The sequence below is a fragment of the Hemitrygon akajei genome, chromosome 9 (assembly GCF_048418815.1).
Source record: "Hemitrygon akajei chromosome 9, sHemAka1.3, whole genome shotgun sequence".
Classification (NCBI taxonomy): Eukaryota; Metazoa; Chordata; class Chondrichthyes; order Myliobatiformes; family Dasyatidae; genus Hemitrygon; species Hemitrygon akajei.
Genome location: NC_133132.1, coordinates 102,154,363 through 102,175,305, shown reverse-complemented (window position 1 = coordinate 102,175,305; position 20,943 = coordinate 102,154,363). Strand labels below are relative to the sequence as shown.

At 41.4% G+C, this 20,943-nt stretch overlaps 1 protein-coding gene across 1 annotated transcript in view; it reads left to right on the top strand.

Annotated features, from left to right (window-relative positions):
- LOC140733405 (pecanex-like protein 2) overlaps positions 1 to 20,943 on the top strand; it is a 247,268-nt gene that overhangs the window by 200,066 nt on the left and 26,259 nt on the right. The window contains exons 31-34 of the mRNA XM_073056689.1: positions 1,880 to 2,110; positions 4,514 to 4,788; positions 7,571 to 7,740; positions 13,669 to 14,102. Coding sequence (XP_072912790.1) covers positions 1,880 to 2,110; positions 4,514 to 4,788; positions 7,571 to 7,740; positions 13,669 to 14,102 — 1,110 coding nt within the window. The remainder of the gene's footprint in view (positions 1 to 1,879; positions 2,111 to 4,513; positions 4,789 to 7,570; positions 7,741 to 13,668; positions 14,103 to 20,943) is intronic.

Genomic DNA, 20,943 nt, shown 5'->3' with positions numbered 1-20,943 from the left:
TGATGTTCTTTCATTTCTGAGTCTGAGATTAGAGAGAGATGGGCTACATGCAGCACTCTGCAATACCAACACCCTGCACACACTTCAGGATTGAATGACAGAGTGAAAGTCCGGCACTAAGGGGGTCAGAGTAAGAAAACTGAGATCACTAAGTAAAACTGAAGAAGGGAGAGAATAGGGTCAGATATACACAGAGAGGAGGGTAAGACTAAGGTTACAGACATTTAGACTTTGGTGTAATATCTTCAAAAGAGCGATACCTGTCTTCAAAAGGCAAGCCCTCAAAAAGGCAGCATCTATCATTAAGGATACCCATCACCTAGAACATGCCCTCTTCTCATTGCTACAATCAAGGAAGAGGTTCAGGAGCCGAAAGGCACACACAATGCCTTAAGAACAGTTTCCTCCCCTCTGCCATCAGATTTCTGAATAGTCCATGAACCAACTAATGAATATATATACAGTGGATTCTGGTTAATGAGATACATTGGGACCAGTACATTTTCATCTAACTAAGCAGTTGCTTAACTAACCAAGTTTCATGAAAATACTTATAACATTCAACAAAGACAAACTGCCATTTAACTGAGTATTGATTTATGTATTTACATGTAATACAGAACAAATTAGAAAACTACTAATACTTCTACAGTATTAGTTCATTAGTTCCTAATAGTTTTTGATTCAAGAATTCATCTGCCCTGTTTGTATCATTGACTGTAAATGAACAAAATAAACACAGACACCAAGTGCAGATAATGAACTGCTTTCATACAATGCTTTAGGCGATTGTATCCTCTAAATCATCGTTTTCATTGTAACATTCAAGATATGTTCAAATTCTTCATAATTTCTAACTTGTTGCAGTAGTAAAATTATTTAATTTTCACTCCTGGCTATTTCTGGCATCTCCAAGCCTGAATGCTTGAAACTGTGGTGAGCAAAACCGTTCTGAATTGTCTTACTGCTTATTTCTCACCAACTATCAATGACAAAAGTCATTACTTTTTGAATACAAGCATACATATCCGATACTATAAAAAAAACCTCTTCGCTATACAGTATAGTGTCTAACAGCCATACAAGTACACATGACTGATTGTCTGCTAAATTAAGCAGCATGGTGTCCCAAATAAATGAAGAAAATCCCAGCTATTTTTCTCGATTTAGTTTTTATCTTTAAGAGTAGTCCCAAATAAACGGCTGTACCAATTAACCAATCGCCAAATTAACCAGATTCCACTCTGTGTTTATATACATATATACTATTTTAATTGTAATTTATATATTTTTTTAATGTGTCACACGATACTGCTGCTGTCAAACAACAAATTTCACAACATATGCCAATGACATTAAACCTGATTTTCATTCTGATTCATAGATGGAGAAGGAGATCATGAGAGATTGAGGTTGGAAAGGAAAGGTGAAGAAATTTGATCACATGGGAAGCGACACAATAGATTTAGAGAGAGTCTAATAAGAAAAACTACCTTTCACCCCACATGCTTCTGATTCCAGTGTAATTATCATTTGCCATTTATGACAATTACCGTGAGATCCCACTATCATCTCCAATTAACTGGACTTTGAAAACTCATTCCCGTTCCTCAAATCACAATTTATTTACTTATGCTCAAGAAGAACAGCATGGCCCCATCTGTTTTGAACTTTTTTGAACTTTGAACAAAGAAATGCCATTTTTATACAGAATTGACTAGTTGGATATAGATACTACAAATTGGTAACCGTGTCTATGTTCGAGTTCCTCATTTGCATTATCAATCACCAACCACACTACACTTAACATCTTCTGTTCTCTAGGTCCAATCCTGCCATGTGCAACTGATGCTGTATTGGCTGTGTTTTATTCCTCCAGGACCACTTCACCACGTCTGACGAATATGAGGATCCCGTGGTACTTTATGAGGCCATCAGTGGCCATGAGCGGTCATTGGTCATCTGCCACGAGGGAGACCCATTGTGGTGCCAGTCCATCCTTTCAAATGCAACAGCTCTGCTTGCACTCAGGCACGTGGTAGATGACGGGGCCAATGAATACAAGATCATTATGCTTCACCACCGCTTCCTCAGCTTCAAAGTGGTGAAGGTATTCAGAGTTACCATTCTTTAACCATTAATTATTCTGATCAGGGGAGAATCAGAATCCAATTTATTACCACTGACTTAGATGGTGTGGAATTTGTTGTTTTGCTACAGCAGTTCAGTGCATAAAATGCAATCAATTAAAATGGGATTATTAAAAATTTTTAAATATAGAAAAATAAGTAGTGCAAAAAAAAAGAAAAAGTAGTGATTAGTGTGGGTCTGAGATGATGGATGCTGCTTTCTTGTGCAGTGCTCCTTGTAGATGTGCTCAATGGACTTGTATTCCCTTTAGATAAAAAGTTCAATTCCCACCGCTGTCTGTAGGGAACTCTTCCTGTGACTGTGTGGATTTCCTCTGGGTGCTACAGTTTCCTCCCACATTCCAAAGATGTAGTGTTAGTGTGTTGTGGGTATGCTATGTTGGCACCAGAGGCATGGTGACACTTGTGGGCTGCCCCCAGCACATCTTCAAACAGTGTTGGCTATTGACACAAGTGATGCATTTCTCTGTATGTTTTAATGTACATGTGACAAATAAAACTAATCTTTATCTTTAAGTACATTGATCATGCAAAAAAGAGGAATTACAAGGTAGCGTTCATGGGTTCCAAAATCTGATGGTGGAGGGAAAGAAGCTGGTGCTGAATCATTGAGTATGAGTCTTCAGCCTCCTGTATGTCTTCGCCGATGGTAGTAATGACAATGGGGCATTTCCTGGATGGTGAGGGTCCTTAATGGTGGATTAAGAGATCTTTCTTTTTTTCTTTTTAAATCTTTTTATTAATTTTTAAACAAACATAAATGAAACATGAATACAGAGAGTTTGAGAGTCATAGTTAATAGTTTAAATAAACATTCAAATAGATGATAATCCATATATAATAACCTCCCAAACTCATAGTAATTACAAACAAAGGAAGTAAAAAAAAACCAAAAAAACAGAGGGAAAAAAACTAACCAACATGGGCATTATGTCAAATATATACAGTAGTGCCAATAACTCCGTACCTCCATCCAGGATTAAGAGATCTGTAGAAATTTTGAAGAGAATAAACTTTTTTGCACTCTACTTGGTCTTGTTTTAAAATTCAACCTTTTTGGACAAATTTAAGAATTTTATTGGAACACAACTTCCACATAATCCAACATTATTTTTACTAGGCGATATTGAAGGGATAAAACCAAAATCCAAACTGAATAAATATCAGAAAGAATTCATAAAAAATTGCATTGGCAGTAGCCAAAAAGGCTATTGCAGTTACTTGGAAATCGGATTCATACTTAAGTATAGATCGTTGGAAGAATGAAATTTTTAGCTGCATTCCACTTGAAAAAATTACTTATAGTTTAAGAGATAAATATGAAATATTTCTGAAAATTTGGTGCCCTTATTTACAAAAAATAGGATTAAATTAGGTGCTCCGAAGATAAAATTATTGGTTATCTGGGGAAAGAAAGAAATATATATACTAAAGCTATTATGAACTCCATGGAGCATGTGGGGATCTTCTGATATCCAGGCATTCTTTCTTTCTTTCTTTTTTCTTCTCTCTTTTTTTTCCTCTTTCTACAGGGATATGTTAGGGGGGAGGGGTTAAGTGGAGGGGGGGAAGGGTTGATAATTTTTTTTTTTTAAAATTTTCCTTCTGTAACCTATTTGAAAATTCAATATAAAAAAAAACCAGGGCCACAGCTAGAACATAATGGATCTATGTTTATAGGGATGTTGCTGGGACTTAAGGACCTGAGTTATAGGGTAAAGTTGAATAGGTTAGGACTTTATTCCCTGGAGCATAGGAGAATGAGAGGAGGTAAACAAAACTATGAGGGTTATAGATAGGATAAATGCAAGTAAGCTTTTTCCATTGAGGTTGGGTGAAGTAGAACTAGAGGTCATAGTTTAAGGTTGAAAGATGAAATATTTAAGAGGAACCTGAGTGGGATCTTCTTCATTCAGAGGGTGTTGAGAATGTGAAAGTGATGAATGCAGGTTTGATTTCAACATTTAAGAGAAGTTTGGATAAGTGCATGCATGGGAGGGTCATGGTCCAGGTGCGGGGGCATGGAACTAGGTAGATTAACAATCAGCATGGACTGGATGGGCTGAAAGGGCTATTTCTGTGTGGTAGTGCTCTATGTTCCATATAAAACTTCTTCCTTTTATTTCTCTTACATCAGAAACTCCTATACCTTTCTCCCTCTTGTGTTTATCCAACCTCACCTTGACTCCATCAATATCAGTATAGACTTTTCACTTCCTTCACTCCTTGTGGTGACAGTCATATTCTTATCACTCTTTGCATAAAGAAGATGATTCTTATTTGATGCCATCTTTTATTTGTGGCTTTTCTGTGTTTCTGTGTGTGTTGTACTGTATATTAAGAGAATTTTTCTATTGGAATAGGTGAATAAAGAGTGTGTGAAAGGGCTGTGGGCAGGACAGCAGATGGAGCTGGTATTCCTCCAGAATCGCAACCCAGAACGAGGCAGCATACAGAATGCCAAGCAGGTCTTGAGAAATATGATCAATTCTTCCTGTGACCAACCGATTGGCTACCCAATTTATGTGTCACCTCTTACCACTTCCTATGCGGGCACACATAAACAGCTGAAGAACGTCTGGGGAGGTCCAATCAGTTTGGAGAATCTCAACTTGTGGTTCACTTCCAGGTGGCAGAAGTAAGTACTGGTCTACATGGGCTCCCGATCCCCTAGTTTCATCCACTGACTTTCTGATATACATGTTCACTTCCACCCATTCTCTTACTTGGTCTGACCATCTCCCAGCACACTCTACCTCTTTAACTTCCTACAATAATTGGGTGCCGTGGTGACATAGCAGTTAGCATAACACTATTACAGTGCCAGCAACCCAGATTCAATTCCCGCAAAGGTCTGTAAAGAGTTTGTATGTTCCCCTGTGACTGTTTGTTTCCTCCTGGTGCTCCAATTTCCTCCCTCATTCCAAAGACATACAGGTTAGGGTGAGCAAGTTAGGTTACATTGTTGGTCTAAAGGCTGTTTCAGTGCTAGATGACAGATATTGAGTAACATGGTGCCATAGCAGTATAATTCTAGTACAGCTCCAGCGACCCAGGTTCAATTCTGCCTCCAACCATTAGGAATTAATATGTTCTGTCTATGACCAGGTAGATTTCCTCTGGGTGCTCCAGCTTCCTCCTACATTCTAATGACATATGGATTAGTAAGCTCATTGGGCCAGAAGGGCCTGTTTCCATGGTTTATCTTTCCGGATCTCTATATCTCTAAACTTCACTCTACACCTTTAGCACCAATGCCTTTAATACCAGATCCCTAAATTCAATACCAAAGCCTTCAATCTCTCCAACTCTCTAACTTGATCTTCATTTATGTTAAAGACAATACACAGTGGATTCTGGTTAATTGGACTATTGGTTATTCAAGGCAGCTGCTTATTTTGGACAACTCTTAAAGAACAAAACCTAATCATTAAGATAGATGAGATTCTCTTCATTTATTTGGATCACTATGTCACTTAATTGGGGCAGGAGGCTATTGCCTAACAGATTTTAACTAGACCCAGACAGGTGCACTTGTGTGGCCATTAGACACTACACCGAGGTTAGAGTGAACAGTTTTTAAAGGTTGTCATTTGTTTGTGCTTGTGTTCAAAAAGCAGTGATCCTTGTCACCGATAGTTGACAAGAAATAAGCAACAAGACAATTCAGAACTGTTTTGCTCACCATGGTTTCATGCATTCAGGCTTGGAGATGCCAAAAATGGCCGGGAGTGAAAATTAAACTACTTAACAATTTAAGAACTACAAAGAATTTGAAGGTATCGACAATCATCTTGAATGTTACAATGAAAATTAAGATTTGGAGGATGCAATCATTGATAGCATTGTATGAAGGCAGTCCCTTATCTACACTAGGAGTCTGCGCTGACTTTGATCATTTACAGTGAATCAAAAGAACACAGCAGCATACACTGGATGAATTTCTCCATCAATAAGTATTAGGCACTAATACACAGTTTTATAGTACTGTAGTAGTGTTGATTATGTTCTAATTTGTTCTGTATTTCATTTAAATATATAATTTGTTACTCAGTTAAATGGTAGTTTGTCTTTTGTATACCTTTTTAACTATTTCCTTCAGCTAATTGGGGCAGCGGCTAAATTGAACCAAAATATGCTGATCCTGATTTGTCCTAATTAACTGGAATCTTCTGTATATAAAAGTAAGTTGTTGGTGAAATTCCGATTTCAATCTGAAAAGTAGAAATCTTTGGTCTGCATATCTCATAAACAAATCCAGTGTGATAATTGTATAATGTTGTAAGGTCTGTAACTGTGGACTCAAAGCAATTTCAGTGCTTTGTTGTTACTGGGAGAGTTGGAGGTTACTATTAGATTAAGATTGGAAAAACTGTTCGAGTGTTGTCTACCGGTTTCACAGGGGAGTCTGAACAGGCAGCTAAGCGCATTTTACTAAAAGTCCACACCTTTAAAGGCAATATAGAAATGCAAGTTCTTGTTGTTGCCCAGGAGCGGGCAGAGGCATAACCATGTGACCAAGTATAGAATGGAGATCAGTAACAGAGACATTGAGATGATAATAGGAGCCTCTACTCCAAATTGTCACCAGAGGAAGTTGTGTTTACTTTACATCAGCCAGATTTTTCATATTTTTTCCAACTGTTATTCTGTTTGACTTCAGTCACACAATTGTAAATAAACTATGTATTATGGATCTCAAAACTAACCATTTTTCATTCTTCCAAATCAGAATTAGGTTTACTATCACTGACATACAGCATGTCATGAAATGTGTTGTTTTGCAGCAGCAGTAACGGCGCAAGACATAAACAATTATTATTTAAGTTACAATAAGGAATATAAAATGCATGAACACTACCTCACTATTTTTGCTCTCTTTTGCTCTAGTTATTTGTTTTTTCTATATATTTATTTTTCTAAATTATAGTATATTTATATACTGCACTGTACTGCTGCTGCAAAACAACAAAATTGATGACGTGAGTGATAATAAACCGTAATTTGATTCTGATTCTGAAAAAAATGCAAAAAGAGAGCAGAATAGTATAATAATACTGTTATTACTGCTATTAGCAAAAGAGTAATAGTCATAATAGAAGTTTATTACTTTGAACTTTGAACCTTTGCTGGGCATTGCGTGCATTAACTGTTTTGTGACTTGACCTAAACATGGACTAATTATTTGTCCTTCAAGTTTTATTCCATCCTTCTCCACAAAATGTTCCTCACACCCAGTGTTGCACTTCTTGACGAGTATGAGTTTTGAAGTTTGTAATCACTGAGTGTTTAACATCGAGCAGTGCCTGTCACTTCATGCGTTGTGTTAATTATTATAGCCAGCTGGGTTGATTCAGCAGGCTGGAATTTTCCTGTTGTTCCCAGGATTAAAATTTGATGTGATGTCTCTGTAATTGTAGGTTGCGCAAGGGCTGCACTGGAGGCAACATTGACGATTCAGATGGCGGTGGGGCTTCCATGTCCAGCAGCATCAATCAGACTGAGCACACCGTGCACAGCATCAGCTCTAAGAAAGCACAAGACTGGAGGCCACGTCCGACAACCACACAAACTGCTCGCCCGCCAAGAGGTAATTACTGTTACCATTCTTCTCCATCCCCTAGAATTATGTTTTCTATTCCCCCCTCAGATTCAGATTCATGTATTTATCACATGTACATCAAAACATACAGTGACATACATTGTTTGCATTAACAATCAAAACACCCAAGGATGTGCTGTGAGCAGCCCGCAAGTGTCACCACACATTCCAGTGCCAACATAGCATGCCATATGTGTTCAACTAAGCTAAACATTTGATTGCCTGTCTTAATATATCCTTAAGTGATTAGTTGTCCTTTTATTAGATTTGGACTTTGTTGAAAATTCTTAGAACATAGAACATTACAGCTCAGTACAGGCCCTTCAGCCCACGATGTTGTGCCAACCTCTTAACTTACTGTAAGATTAATTTAACTCTTCCGTCCTACATAATCTTCCATTTTTCTATCATCCATGTAACTATCTAGTCATCTCTTAAATGCCCCTAATATAGCCTGTGACTAGTGGTGTGCTACAGGGATTGGTGCTGGGTCCATTGCTGTTTAACATCTATATCAATGATCTGGATGATAATGTGGTAAACTGGATCAACAAATTTACGAATAACACCAAGATTATAGTGAGCAGTGAGGAATACTGTCAAAGCATGCAGCGGGATCCGGAATAGCTGGAAAAATGGGCTGAGAAATGGCAGATGGAATATAATGCAGACAAGTGTGATGTTTTGCATTTTGGGAGGATAAATCAGGGTAGGTCACACAGTGTGTGGTAGGGCACTGAGGAGTGCAGTAGAATAGAGGGATCTGGAAATACAGCTGCATAATTCCTTGAAAGTGTCGTCACAGGTAGATAGGGTCGTAAGTAAAGATTTTGGCACATTGGCCTTCATAAATCAAAGTATTAAGTACAAGAGCAAACACGAGGAAATCTGCAGATGCTAGAAATTCAAACAACAACACACACAAAATGCTGATGGAACACAGAAGGCCAGGCTGCATCGATAAGGAGAAGCACTGTCGACGTTTCGGGCCGAAACATCGACAGTGCTTCTCCTTATAGATGCTGCCTGGCCTGCTGTGTTGCACCAGCATTTTGTGTGTGTTGTTATTAAGTACAAGAGTTGGGATGTTATGTTAAAGTTGTGTAAAACATTGATGAGACCGACTTTGGAGAATCATGTGCAGTTTTGGTAACTCACTCACAGGAAAGATGTCAATAAGATTGAAAGAGTGCAGAGAAAATTTACAGGGATGTTGCCAAGACTTGAGGACCCTGAGTTACAGGGAATGGTTAAATAGATTAGGACTTTATACCCTAGAGCGTAGATGTATAAGCAGAGATTTAATAGAGGTATACAAAATGCGGTATAGATAGGGTAAATGCAAGCAGGCATTTTCCTCTGAGGTTGTTGAGACTAGAACTAGAAGTCATGGATTAAGGGTGAAAGGTGAAATATTTAAGGAGAACATGAATGGGAATTTCTTTACTCAGAAAAATGGGAGAGTGTGGAACGAGCTGGCAGCAGAAGTGGTGGATACAGGTTCAATTTCAACATTTGGATCAAGTTTGGATAGGTACATGGATGGAAGGAGTGTGCATAATAATAGCTCCCATGGACTAGATGGGCTGAATGGCCTGTTTCTGTGCTGAAGTATTCTGGGATTCTATGGCTATATCTGCCTCTAGTACCACCCCTAGCAAGGCGTTCCACGCACCCACCACTCTCTGTGTAAACAATTTACCACCAACGTCCCCTCTGTATTTTCCTCCTAATCATCTTAAAGCTATGTTTTCATGTATGAGCCATATCCGCCTCCTTGCAGTATTTGACCATGTTGAAAGTGTTTTATAGGTCACATGCATTTTCATCCATCATTTCAATGAAATTTGCCAGCTGCTATTTTTTAGTACACCATTACTTGGCCTACACTGCAAAGATATCCCAAAGTGTTAGAATGCCCCAAAGGAAGAAATAAGAACCAGAGGAGGAAAGAGATTAGTGGAATGGAGTTAGCAAGTAAAACTATCAATACCGAAAACACAATACTGAAAAGAGATTCTGCAGATGCTGGAAATCTAGAGCAACACATACAAAATGCTGGAGGATCTCAACAGGTCAAGCAGCACCTATGGAGAAGAATAAACAGTCAATGTTTCTGGCCAAGATGCTTCATCGGGACTGGAAAGGAAGGAGGAAGAAGGCAGCATAAGAATGTGGAATCGGGGAAAAGGGTACAAGCTGGCATCTGTTAAGGGAAACCAGGTGAGGAGGAAGGCTGGTGGGTGAGGAGGGGGAATGAAGTGAGAATCTGGGAGGTGATAGGTGGAAGAGGTAAAAGCCTGAAACAGAAGCAATCTGTTCAAAGAAGGTAGTAGTGGGCCATGCAAGAAAGGGAAGGAGGGAACTAGACAGAGATAATGGGCAGATGAGGAGAAGAGAAGGAGGTAAGAGGGGAAGCAGAATAGGGAACGGAAAACCAGAGAAGGTGGGGGAAGAAGTTGCTGGATGTTGGAGAAATATATGGTCATCAACCTTCCACCCACCCCACCTTGTATTTCCACAAGTACAAGGGGAAAAAAACATATAGCGTCGCCGTTACAGAGTGAATGCATTGCAGAGAGACAATAAGGTGCAAAGCGATAATGAAGTAGATTGTGAGGTCTAGAGTCCATCTTATTATACTAGGGATCCATTCAATAGTTTGCTAACACTTCAGTATAAGCTGTCTTGGGTCTGGTGGTATGTCCTTTGAGGTTTCTGTATTTTCTGCTCAATGGAGAGAAGTTAAGAGAGGGATTTTGGGAAAGGTAAATGAGAGAAAGGAAGGGAATTCTGAAGAAAGTAGGGAAGAAGAGAATGCTGGAAAAAGAGGGTTATATCACAGGATTATAGAAGGAAATGGGGCACTAAATTTGAAGTAAAATGGCATTATAAGAGAGTATGCTATACATGGTGGAAATATTATTTTAAAATAAAATTATCTTTCTGAGAAAGATTTTTCTAGACTGGATGTTTGTGGAGAAGTAATGTAGATTCTGGCAGTCATTTGGGAACTGCTGTCGCTCTGCATTAGTCGTTCAGTTTGTGATGGAATCTGTACCTGCACTGCATATTTGATGAGGATCTGAGAAGGTGATTGACTGCTGTACTTGACTGGGCATCTGATCAAGTGAGACAGAAAAAATCAGTTACACCTCATAATGTGAAACACTAAACCACTGAGGCCCAGTTGTTTAATGTTCCACTTCTGACAGGAACAATTGCTTCAGATCTAAAAAATCTGGGGGGAGGGTGGGGGGATGTGCTGTATCATACAGGCTATTTTTAATCCTCCCTCTTGCAAGGTCTAACAATCCTTGGCTGTAGCAAATTGGAGTCATTGATTTTTGCAGCATATTTAGCAATGCCAATGACTGAAGATTGCTCATGCCAGTTATTTACTTGTCCATTGCCCCTTAACTAAATTAGCAGCAGGGAAACCAAATGTAGCATAAAGGTCACCGCACATTCAAGTTACATGTAAGTGCACCTTTTGAACCTAGTTTCCCATGAATGTCACTCCAGTTCTTTCTCCTCATCACAGGAGGTCATGATTTTAGCTTCACAGTACACTCCATCACTAAACTAGGCTGGGGTTAGATCAGGAAATACTAGGTGGTGCAGCTCAAAGGACTTGAAGCGTCTATTCCGCACTGTATCTGTCGCTCTGAAAATATTTATTTTTATCTTTATTTTTAAGATACAGTGGGGACAGGCCAACAACCCATCTATATAACTCCAGCCTAATCACAGGGTAAATTACAATGACTAATTAACCTACTAACCAGTATGTCTTTGGAAACATAGAAACATAGAAATCTACAGCATTTTACAGGCCCTTTGGCCCACAATGTTGTGCCAACCATGTAACCTACTCTAGAAACTGTCTTGGAATGTGAGAGAAATCTGGAGTACTCGGAGGAAACATATATGTTCACGGGCTGGACGTACAAACTCTTTACAGATGCCGTCAGAATTGAACTCCAAACTCCAATGTCTTGAGCTGTAATAGCATTGCGCTAACCACTACACTACTGTGGTGCCCTATGTTGTCTTTATTTTTGTGCCCTCTTTCAGTTAAGACTTCCTAAATGTCTGCTACACATTAACTCAGGCACAAGGACCACTAGGTCCCTTTTAACATCTTGCAATCCATTAAGACAGTATAGCAGTGTCCACACTTAAAATTCAAAGTCAGTAGTTGCAGTAGTTTCAAAAAAGAGAATTAAAAGTGTGAATGTTAAAAGGCCTGAACAGATTAGATATGCAAAGTTATTTCCCATGGTAGGGGAGTCTAGGGCAAGAGGGCACAACTTCAGGATTGAAGGACGTCCATATGGAACACAGATGTGGAGAAATTACTTTAGTCAGGGGGTGGTGAATTTGTTGCCACGAGCGGCTGTGGAGGCCGCATTGGGTGCATTTAAGGCAGAGATAGATAGGTTCTTGATTAGCCAGAGCATCAAAGGGTATGGGGAGAAGGCAGGGGAGTGGGGATGACTGGAAGAATTGGATCGGCCCATGATGGAATGATGAAGCAGACTCGATGGGCTGAATGGCCTACTTCTGCTCCTATATCTTATGGTTTTATAGTGTGATGATGCACAAATAGAAATAATATCTGGATGTTATTAATATGATCATCTGGAAACTCTGCAAGGATAAATCCTAATAATGCTGGATTAATGGAATTCACTTTAACAAATAACTAGGTTAACTTTATTTGTCACATGTATATCAAAACATACAGTGAAATACATAATTTGCATCAACAGCCACTGCAGTCTGAATATGTGCTGGGACCAGCCCAGAATGTCACCACTTTTCAGAGAAAACTCTTGTTATTCAGGTAATCTACCCTCAGTAGTCACTTTATTAGGAACTCCTGCTTACCTGCTCGTTAATGCAAATATCCAATCAGCCAATCGTGGAGCAACAACTCATTGCATAAAAACAAGCAGATATGGTTAAGATGTTCAGTTGTTGTTCAGACCAAACATCAGAATGAGGGAAGAAATATGATCTAAGTGACTTTCAGGTGGAATGATTGTTGGTGCCAGACAAGGTGGTTTGAGTAACTCAGAAACTGCTGGTCTCCTGAAGTCTCTAGAGTTTACAGAGAATGGTGCAAGAAACAAAACACATCCAGTGAGCACCAATTCTATGGGTGAAAACCTCTCTTGTTAATGAGAGAGGTCAGAGGAGAATAGCCAGACTAATTCAAGCTGACAGGAAGGTGGCAGAAGAGTGTCTCTGAATGCACAACACACCAAATCTAGAAGTGGATGGGTTACACCAGAAGACCATACCAGGTTCCACTCTTGTACCTAATAAAGTGGTCACTGAGTGTGATTGAAGATCTTTTTTTTTTAACTTAAGTAGGTCATCTATTTCTAAATGTAGCCTTTGTATAACATGTACAGGAATAGGAGGATGAAAGATGACTTGATAGAGGTGTACAAGATAATAAGAGGTATTGATCGAGTGGACAGCTAGAGGCTTTTTCCCAGGGCAGAAATGGCTAGTATGAGGGGGCATACTTTTAAAGTGATTGGAGGAAAGTATAGAGAGGATGTCAGAAGTTTTTTTTATACAGAGAGTGGTGGGTACATGGAACTTGCCCCCAGGGATGGTATTAGAGGTAGATGTATCCAGGAGTATGTAAGAGACTTAAGTAAGTATATGAATGAAAGTAAAATGAAGGGCTATGTGCGAGGGAAGGGTCAGATTGATTTTTTATAGAGTAAGTTATAGGGTAGGCACAACATCATGGGCTGAATGGCCTGTTCCATGCTGTTTTTTTCTATGTTCTATGAATAGCCAATAGATTCTGCTTGACTTGGCTAGGTGGTTTAATTGATCCGGTGAGTCTAGATTGACTGAGTTACTCTGCTGTCTGTTTCTTTTTCATTACAGGTCAGCGAGAACAAAGGAGTACTTCAGTCCAGGTCCCTTCATCACAAGAAGAGGACCAACGACTACCCACCACCAGTCAATCAGGCTCTGTACTTGAAACTTCCCGGGTGTCATCGTCTGTCCAAGGCGTGGTTCAAAGATTATCCAACAGCCAGATGTCCTTCAATAACTCAGTAGCTTCCATGTTATCTCAAGTACCTCGACTCTCCACCGCAAGTAGTCAGGGCCACTCAGGGACAATGAATTTGTGCAGCGTCAATTCTTCCACCAGCTCCACCTTCAGCCTATTGTTTGGGAAAAGAAGCTTGTCCAGCGGACTCATGATTTCTGGGCTGTCTGCTGCAGAAGGTGGAAATACGACAGACACTCAGTCGTCCAGCAGTGTGAACATCGCACTTGGACCATCAGTCAGCCAGACAAGCCAGATGGCAAGGGTAATGTTGCAATTTCTTAATGGTAGAAAAATGGAGGACTATGTGTGAAGGAAAGGTTAAATTGATATTTATGTAGATTAAAAGATCAGCACAACATTGTGGGCTGAAGGACCTGTAATGTGCTGTAATGTACTATAAGATAAAGATTAGCTTTATTTGTCACATGTACATTGAAACATACAGTGAAATGCATTGTTTGTGTCAATGAGCAACACAGTCCAAGGATATGCTAGGAGCAGCCCATGAGTGTTGCCATGCTTCTAGCACAACATAGCATACAGTACCTGCAACTTATTAACCCTAACTATTGGTCTTTGGAATGTAGGAGGAAACTAGAGCAACTGGAGGAAACCCACACAATCACGGGGGAAATGCACAAACTCTTTCCAGACAGCAGTGGAAATTGAACCCCAATTTTCCAATCACTGGTGCTGTAAAGCATTACACTAACTGCTATGCTCCCATGCCCTTCCCCCCTCCCCCTATATGCTTGCATCTATCTCCTGTACCTAATAAAGTGGCCACTGGGTGTACATTGGTGATTTTCTGCTGCTGGAGCCCATCCACTTCAAGGTTTGACATGTTGTGCATTCAGAAGTGCTCCTTTGCACACCACTGTTGTAACATGCGGAAATTTGAGTTACAGTCGCCTTCCTGTCAGGTTGAGCTAGTCTGGCCATTCTTGTCTGACTTTCTCATTATCAAGGCGTTTTTGTCCACAGTACTGGCACTCAATAGACAATAGGTGCAGAAGTAGACCATTCGGCCCTTCGAGCCTGCACCGCCATTTTGAGATCATGGCTGATCATCTACGATCAATACCCGGTTCCTGCCTTGTCCCCATATCCCTTGATTCCCCTATCCATAAGATACCTATCTAGCTCCTTCTTGAAAGCATCCAGAGAATTGGCCTCCACTGCCTTCCGAGGCAGTGCATTCCAGACCCCCACAACTCTCTAGGAGAAGAAGTTTTTCCTTAACTCTGTTCTGAATGACGTACCCCTTATTCTCAAACCATGCCCTCTGGTACTGGACTCTCCCAGCATCTGGAACATATTTCCTGCCACTATCTTGTCCAATCCCTTAATAATCTTATATGTTGCAATCAGATCCCCTCTCAATCACCTTAATTCCAGCATGTACAAGCCCAGTCTCTCTAACCTCTCTGCGTAAGACAGTCCGGACATCCCAGGAATTAACCTTGTGAATCTACGCTGCACTTCTTCTACAGCCAGGATGTCCTTTCTTAACCCTGGAGACCAAAACTGTACACAATACTCCAGGTGTGGTCTCACCAGGGCCCTGTACAAATGCAAGAGGATTTCCTTGCTCTTGTACTCAATTCCCTTTGTAATAAAGGCCAACATTCCATTAGCCTTCTTCACTGCCTGCTGCACTTGCTCATTTACCTTCAGTGACTGATGAACAAGGACTCCGAGATCTCTTTGTATTTCTCCCTTACCTAACTTTACACCATTCAGATAATAATCTGCCTTCCTGTTCTTACTCCCAAAGTGGATAACCTCACACTTATTCACATTAAACGTCATCTGCCAAGTATCTGCCCACTCACCCAGCCTATCCAAGTCACCCTGAATTCTCCTAACATCCTCATCACATGTCACACTGCCACCCAGCTTAGTATCATCAGCAAACTTGCTGATGTTATTCTCAATGCCTTCATCTAAATCGTTGACGTAAATCGTAAACAGCTGTCGTCCCAATACCGAGCCCTGTGGCACCCCACTAGTCACTACCTGCCATTCCGAGAAACACCCATTCACCGCTACCCTTTGCTTTCTATCTGCCAACCAGTTTTCTATCCATGTCAATGTCTTCCCCCCCAATGCCATGAGCTTTGATTTTACCCACCAATCTCCTATGTGGGACCTTATCAAATGCCTTCTGAAAATCGAGGTGCACTACATCCACTGGATCTGCCTTGTCTAGCTTCCTGGTTACATCCTCGAAAAACTCCAATAGATTAGTCAAGCATGATTTACCCTTGGTAAATCCATGCTGGCTCGGCCCAATCCTATCACTGCTATCTAGATATGCCACTATTTCATCTTTAATAATGGACTCTAGCATCTTCCCCGCTACTGATGTTAGGCTGACAGGTCGATAGTTCTCTGTTTTCTCCCTCCCTCCTTTCTTAAAAAGTGGGATAACATTAGCCATTCTCCAATCCTCAGGAACTGATCCTGAATCTAAGGAACATTGGAAAATGATTCTCCAATGCATCCGCAATTTCCAGGGCCACCTCCTTTAGTACCCTAGGATGCAGACCATCTGGACCTGGGGATTTGTCAGCCTTCAGTCTCATCAGTCTACTCATCACCGTTTCCTTCCTAATGTCAATCTGTTTCATTTCCTCTGTTACCCTATGTCCTTGGCCCATCCATACATCTGGGAGATTGCTTGTGTCTTCCTTAGTGAAGACAGATCTAAAATACTTACTAAATTCTTCTGCCATTTCTCTGTTTCCCATAACAATTTCACCCAATTCATTCTTCAAGGGCCCAACATTGTTAACTATCTTCTTTCTCTTCACATACCTAAAAAAGCTTTTGCTATCCTCCTTTATATTCCTGGCTAGCTTGCATTCGTACCTCATTTTTTCTCCCAGTATTGCCTTTTTAGTTAAGTTCTGTTGTTCCTTAAAAATTTCCCAATCATCTGTCCTCCCACTCACCTTAGCTCTGTCATACTTCCTTTTTTTTTTAATGCTATGCAATCTCTGACTTCCTTTGTCATCCACTGTGGCCCCTTTCCCCCCTTTGAATCCTTCCTTCTCCGGGGGATGAACTGATTTTGCACCTTGTGCATTATTCCCAAGAATACCTGCCATTGCTGTTCCACTGTCTTTTCTGCTAGGATATCCATCCAGTTATCTTTGGCCAGCTCCTCCCTCATGGCTCCATAGTCTCATTTGTTCAACTGCAACACTGACACCTCCGAGCTGCCCTTATCCTTCTCAAATTGCAGATAAAAACTTATCATATTATGATCACTACCCCCTAATGGCTCCTTTACTTCAAGATCGCTTATCAAATCCTGTTCATTACATAACACTAAATCCAGAATAGCCTTGTCCCTGGTCAGCTCTTGTACAAGCTGTTCCAAGAATGCATCCCTTAGGCACTCTACAAACTCCCTATCCTGGGGTCCAGCACCAACCTGATTCTCCCAGTTCACCTGCATGTTGAAATCCCCCATAACTACTGCGACATTACCTTTGCCACATGCCAATGTTAACTCCCTATTCAACTTGCACCCAATATCCATGCTACTGTTTGGTGGCCTATAGACAACACCCATTAGGGTCCTTTTGCCCTTACTGTTCCTCAATTCTATCCACACAGACTCCACTTCTCCTGATCCTATGTCCCCCCTTGCAAAGGACTGAATCTCATTTCTCACTAACAGGGCCACCCCACCCCCTCTGCCCACATTTCTGTCCCCACGATAGCACGTATACCCTTGTACATTCATTTCCCAGGTCTGATCCCCCTGCAGCCATGTCTCCGTTATCCCAACAACATCATAGTTACCCATTCGCACCTGAGCTTCAAGCTCATCCGCCTTATTTCTGACACTTGGTGCATTCAGATATAGAATTTTTAGCCCATTTCTCCTCTCTCTGTTTGAATCTCTGCCTATTGTGCTTAACCCAGCTCCCTGAACTCCCATCGGGCTATACGCCCCTAGAATTTTGTTGTCCTTCCTAAATTTACCTATTCTTCCTGCACATTTAACTCCATGTTCCATCAGACCATCCCTCTGTACATGTGTCCTCCTTATCACTTGTTCCACCTCACCTTTCTCTACTACACACTTAACATTCCAGAACCATGTAGTCCCCACCTGTCCTTTATTCTTCATCTTGCTATCCTCTCTCTCATTCTGGATTCCCACCCCCTGCAAATTTAGTTTAAACCCCCCCAAGAAGCACTAGCAAACTTCCCTGCAAGAATGTTAGTACCGCTCCAGTTCAGGTGTAAACCGTCCCTTCGGAACAGATCCCACCTTCCTTGGAACAAAGCCCAATTACCTAAAAACCTGAAACCCTCCCTCCTGCACCATCCTCTCAGCTCGTATTAATCTGTATAATCTTTCTGTTCCTTGCCTCACTCGCACGTGGCACAGGTAGCAATCCTGAGATTGTTACCTTGGAGGTCCTGCTCTTCAGCTTCGCACCTAACTCCCTGAACTCCCTACGCAGGACCCCCTCACTCATCCTACCCACATCGTTGGTCCCTACATGGTCCACAACATCTGGATTCTTGCCCTCCTTCTCGAGAATAACCTGCACCCGATCTGAGATGTCTCGGACCCCGGCACCAGGGAAGCAACATACCATCCAAGACTCCCGATCTTCCCCACAAAATCTCCTATCCGCCCCCCTGACTATAGAATCCCCTATCACTACCGCTCTCTTCTCTTCCCTCCTCCCCTTCCTAGTCGAGGGTCCAACCTCAGTGCCAGAGACAGGACCACTGCAACTTGTTCCTGGTAGGTCATCCTCACCAACAGTATCCAAAACGGTATACTTATTGTTGATGGGAGCGGCCACAGGGGTGCTCTGCTCTCTCTGTCTGCTCCCCCTGCCTCTCCTGACTGTCACCCATTTGCCTACCTCCTGACTTTTCGGTGTGACTACCTCCCGATAACTCTTATCTATCTCTGCCTCTGCCTCCCGAATGATCCGTAGTTCATCCAGCTCCTGCTCCAATTCCCTAACTCGGTCTGATAGGAGCTGCAGCTGGATGCACCTTTTGCAGGTGTGGTCATCAGGGACAACTGTGTTGACCCTGACCTCCCACATACTGCATACAGAGCACACCACTGCTCTAACTGTCTTCCCCCATTACCTGATCCCAGATTAGTCAGAATAAATGAAAAAAGAACCTATTGACCTTACCTTTTTACCTCAGCAAGCACGTACTCAGGCTCACTGATTTCCTCTCACCGAAGTCCTCTTGTGTCGAAGCCCGCTGAGCCAAAGCCCAGCACTCTGCTCCCATGCAATCCACTGCCCGCACCGATGCTGCCCGCTCCTGAAAGTGGGCCTCTTTTTAAAGCCCGCGCTCGCCGCTGACGTCACCCACGCCTGCGCAGTTTCACCATCCTCCTCAGGTACTCTCCAGGTAGGTCCGAGAGTCTCGGCCTGCCTACAATGGCTGATCCTCCGATCCTCCGATCTCCAGTCGTCTGTCGATCACGAGCACTCCTTACTCCCGCTCTGCTGCCCGCACCGCACTCACTGCATGTTTCTTTTTTCCTCACACCATTCTCTGTGTAAACTCTAGAGATTGTTGAGCATTAAAATCCCAGGAGACCAACAGTTTCTGAGATACTCAAACCACCCCTACTGGCACTAACAATCATTCCAGGGTTAAAGTCACTTAAATCACATTTCTTCCCCATTCTGATGTTTGGTCTGGACAACAACTGAACCTCTTGACCATGTCTGCATGCTTTTAAGCATTGTTACTACTACATGATTGGCTGATTAGATATTTGTTTGAACAAACAGGTGTACTGATGTACTTAATAAAGTGGCCACTGAGTCCACCCTCTGTGTGAACTTTCCGATCCCTCCATCAGTGACAAAACAGTGAAATGAAAGAAACAAGAGATTGGCCTCTGGAACTAATTGGAGACGAGAGGAAATAAAGGTTTCAAAATTCCATTGATGGGGGAAATAAGGAAAAGATTTTATGAATCTTTGATTCTGTCTCTAACCAACAATCCAAAGAAATGCAATCATTGTTGTAAACTGGGAAATGCAAAAAATACTTTCAGATACTTATATATGATATAATATGTAACAAAAACACTAAATTAATAAATAGAAATACGTAAAAGGAAATGCTTAGAAAAGCCCTTGGTACCTGACCATGAGCAAAAAGAAGGTAAAATGGTCTGCATTAGACTGGTGATGTGATCATTGCTAAATGATTATTTAGCAACCAGTGAACTACTGGGCACATTTCTGATCATCTCTGGTGCATGCATATTTAATTTCAACACTTGTGAAATTTAGATAGATACGTGGTTGGGAAGGGCAGGGAGGGCTATTGGTCCAGGTGCAGGCTGATGGGACTAGGCAGATTGAAACCTATCGAATATTGAAAGGCCTAGATAGAGTGGATGTGGAGAGGGTATTTCCTAGAGTGGAAGAATCTAAAACCAGAAGCCACAGTCTCAGAATAGAGGGACGTCCGTTTAGAACAGAGGTGAGAAGGAATTTCTTTAGCTAGAAGATTGTGAATCTGTGGAAGTCATTGCCACACATGGCTGTGGAGGCCAAGTCACTCAGTATATTTAAAGTGGAGGTTGATAGGTTCTTGATTAGAAAGGACATCAAAGGTTACGGGGAGAAGGCAAGAGAATGGGTTTGAGAGGAATAATAAATCAGCCATGACAGAATGGTGAAGCAGACTTGATAGCTTAATTCTGGTCCTGTATCTTACAATCTTATTAATAGGTCAGCATGGAATGGATGGGCCAAAGGGTCAGTTTCTGTGCTGTTGTGTCCTATGACTCTAATGCTTTTCACCTAGGATTCAAACTATGTTATCACTATGAACAAAGTCGTACCAGGGGAGTTGGGGGAGGCATTTGGGGGATGCTTTGAGGGAAGTGAAACATAAATTTTGTACTGCATTCCATCAGATGTGCATTGAACTAAACACAGACCAGAGCAATTTGTGAATATCGGCCAGGCCTGAGGGGCTTTCCTGCTGTGTACATGCTTCATTACTCTGAACACCTGGCCACTTCAGCAGGGTTAGATGTAGTTTATGGTTGCTTGCCCACATTTATTTCTGTTTGA